The sequence below is a fragment of the Trichechus manatus genome, unplaced genomic scaffold (assembly GCF_000243295.1).
Source record: "Trichechus manatus latirostris isolate Lorelei unplaced genomic scaffold, TriManLat1.0 scaffold00002, whole genome shotgun sequence".
NCBI classification, from domain to species: domain Eukaryota; kingdom Metazoa; phylum Chordata; class Mammalia; order Sirenia; family Trichechidae; genus Trichechus; species Trichechus manatus.
The window spans coordinates 21,348,241-21,349,783 of record NW_004443938.1 but is presented as its reverse complement, the minus strand read 5'-3'; the positions used below and the strand labels follow the sequence as shown (position 1 = coordinate 21,349,783).

Here is a 1,543-nt window from a genome sequence, read left to right as displayed (position 1 = left end):
GTTTTTTGGGGTCTCGATGCACTTAGTTCATAATTCTTTAATAGCACTTACTAGGTTTTATTTGCTGAAGGTTGGCCTACAGCTTTCTGGGTTATAGGATCTGTCTTTGTATCTCTCAGTGTTTCATATGCCTTGCCACGTTAGGCCGCCACCCACCTGTCAGATTGTCATAATGTGGTGGCTTGTGTGTTGCTATGATGCTGGAAGCTATGCTACTAGTATTTCAAATACCAGCAAGGTTATCCATGGTGGACAGGTTTCAGCAGTGATTTCAGACTAATATAGACTAGGAAGAAAGGCCTGGTGATCTACCTCTGGAAAATAGCCAGTGAAAATCCCCTGGATCACAACAAAATATTGTCTGATAGAGTGCTGGAAGACGAGCCTCCCAGATTGGAAGGCACTCCTCCACAATGGACTCACACCTACCAATGATGCCGATGATGGTGCAGGACCAGGTAATGTTTCCTTCTGTTGTACGTGGAGTTGTCATGAGTCAAAGTTGACTCCACGGCAACTGGTAACAGCAGCAGCCATCCAAGGCATATGTTTATTGAATCGAATGACTTTGGGTAGAAAAAGACGAATAAAACACACCCATACGCACTTCTGTTCTTTTCCAATTTAAACATAAAAAAAAAAAAAACAAAAACAAGAAAATGTGTCTTTACTTTCAACATAAATAAGCTAAATAGTAAAAAGAGAACAAAAACCACTAAAAGCAAATAATCCCCTGAATCTCTTTTCTTCTCCCCAGAACCAATTGGATTAAAGAGTACTTGGACACAGCCCCTGTTTTGATTCTCATTTTCAAACAAGTACATGGTTTTGCTGCAAACGGCAAAAAGAAGGTCCACTACTACAGTGAGATCAGTGTTTCCATCTCGTGTGGCCTCCTCCTGGCTGCCTTGCAGGTATGTCCCCTCCCAGCAGCCCCCAGGCAGAGAAGCAACGCGGGAGGCCGGGGGACAAAGGTGGCCTTAGTCAAACACGTCAGCTGAGCTTCTGATTCAGGGACCTTTGGAAATTGTTTATCTAAAGTTGAGTTCCTAAGTAAGGTAACTTGATGTCAAAACTGACTCTGGAAACCTGGACTGGTGAGTGTGATGGCTCCACAAGGCAGAATTCTGCCTGGAAATTTATTTCCAACATCATTTCATGGTTAGGAAACTTGTCATTGCGTTTGTCGTCATCTGCATCAAAATGAAGCTTCGAGGGTTTTGCGGCACACACATGAAGATCTTCAGATCCTCAAAGCCACAAGGACTGAGGTCCTATGTGTGTTTACTGTTGCTATCTTAGCAGACAGGGGGCTCAAGAGCTACAAGGGGCCTTCTGTCATAGAGCTCTTTTCCCGAGAAGTTGTATTTCCATTGTATTAGAAACATATCCCTGTGCTTAAAAAATTTCCAGTACATAGTACCTAGAGCAATGCTAAGCATGAAATGGAGCAGGATTAAGACATGCCTTCCACACTATTCATTTCATTAATTCAACAAATATTAACTGAGCTCCTTCTATACGACATAATCCCTGGGTGGTG

General features: G+C 42.8%; 1 protein-coding gene across 1 annotated transcript in view; it reads left to right on the top strand.

The window, feature by feature from the left end:
• The window catches only part of IYD (iodotyrosine deiodinase), a 22,021-nt gene that overhangs the window by 20,103 nt on the left and 375 nt on the right, over positions 1-1,543 (top strand). Inside the window, exon 3 of the mRNA XM_004391271.2 lies at positions 758-918. Coding sequence (XP_004391328.2) covers positions 758-918 — 161 coding nt within the window. The remainder of the gene's footprint in view (positions 1-757; positions 919-1,543) is intronic.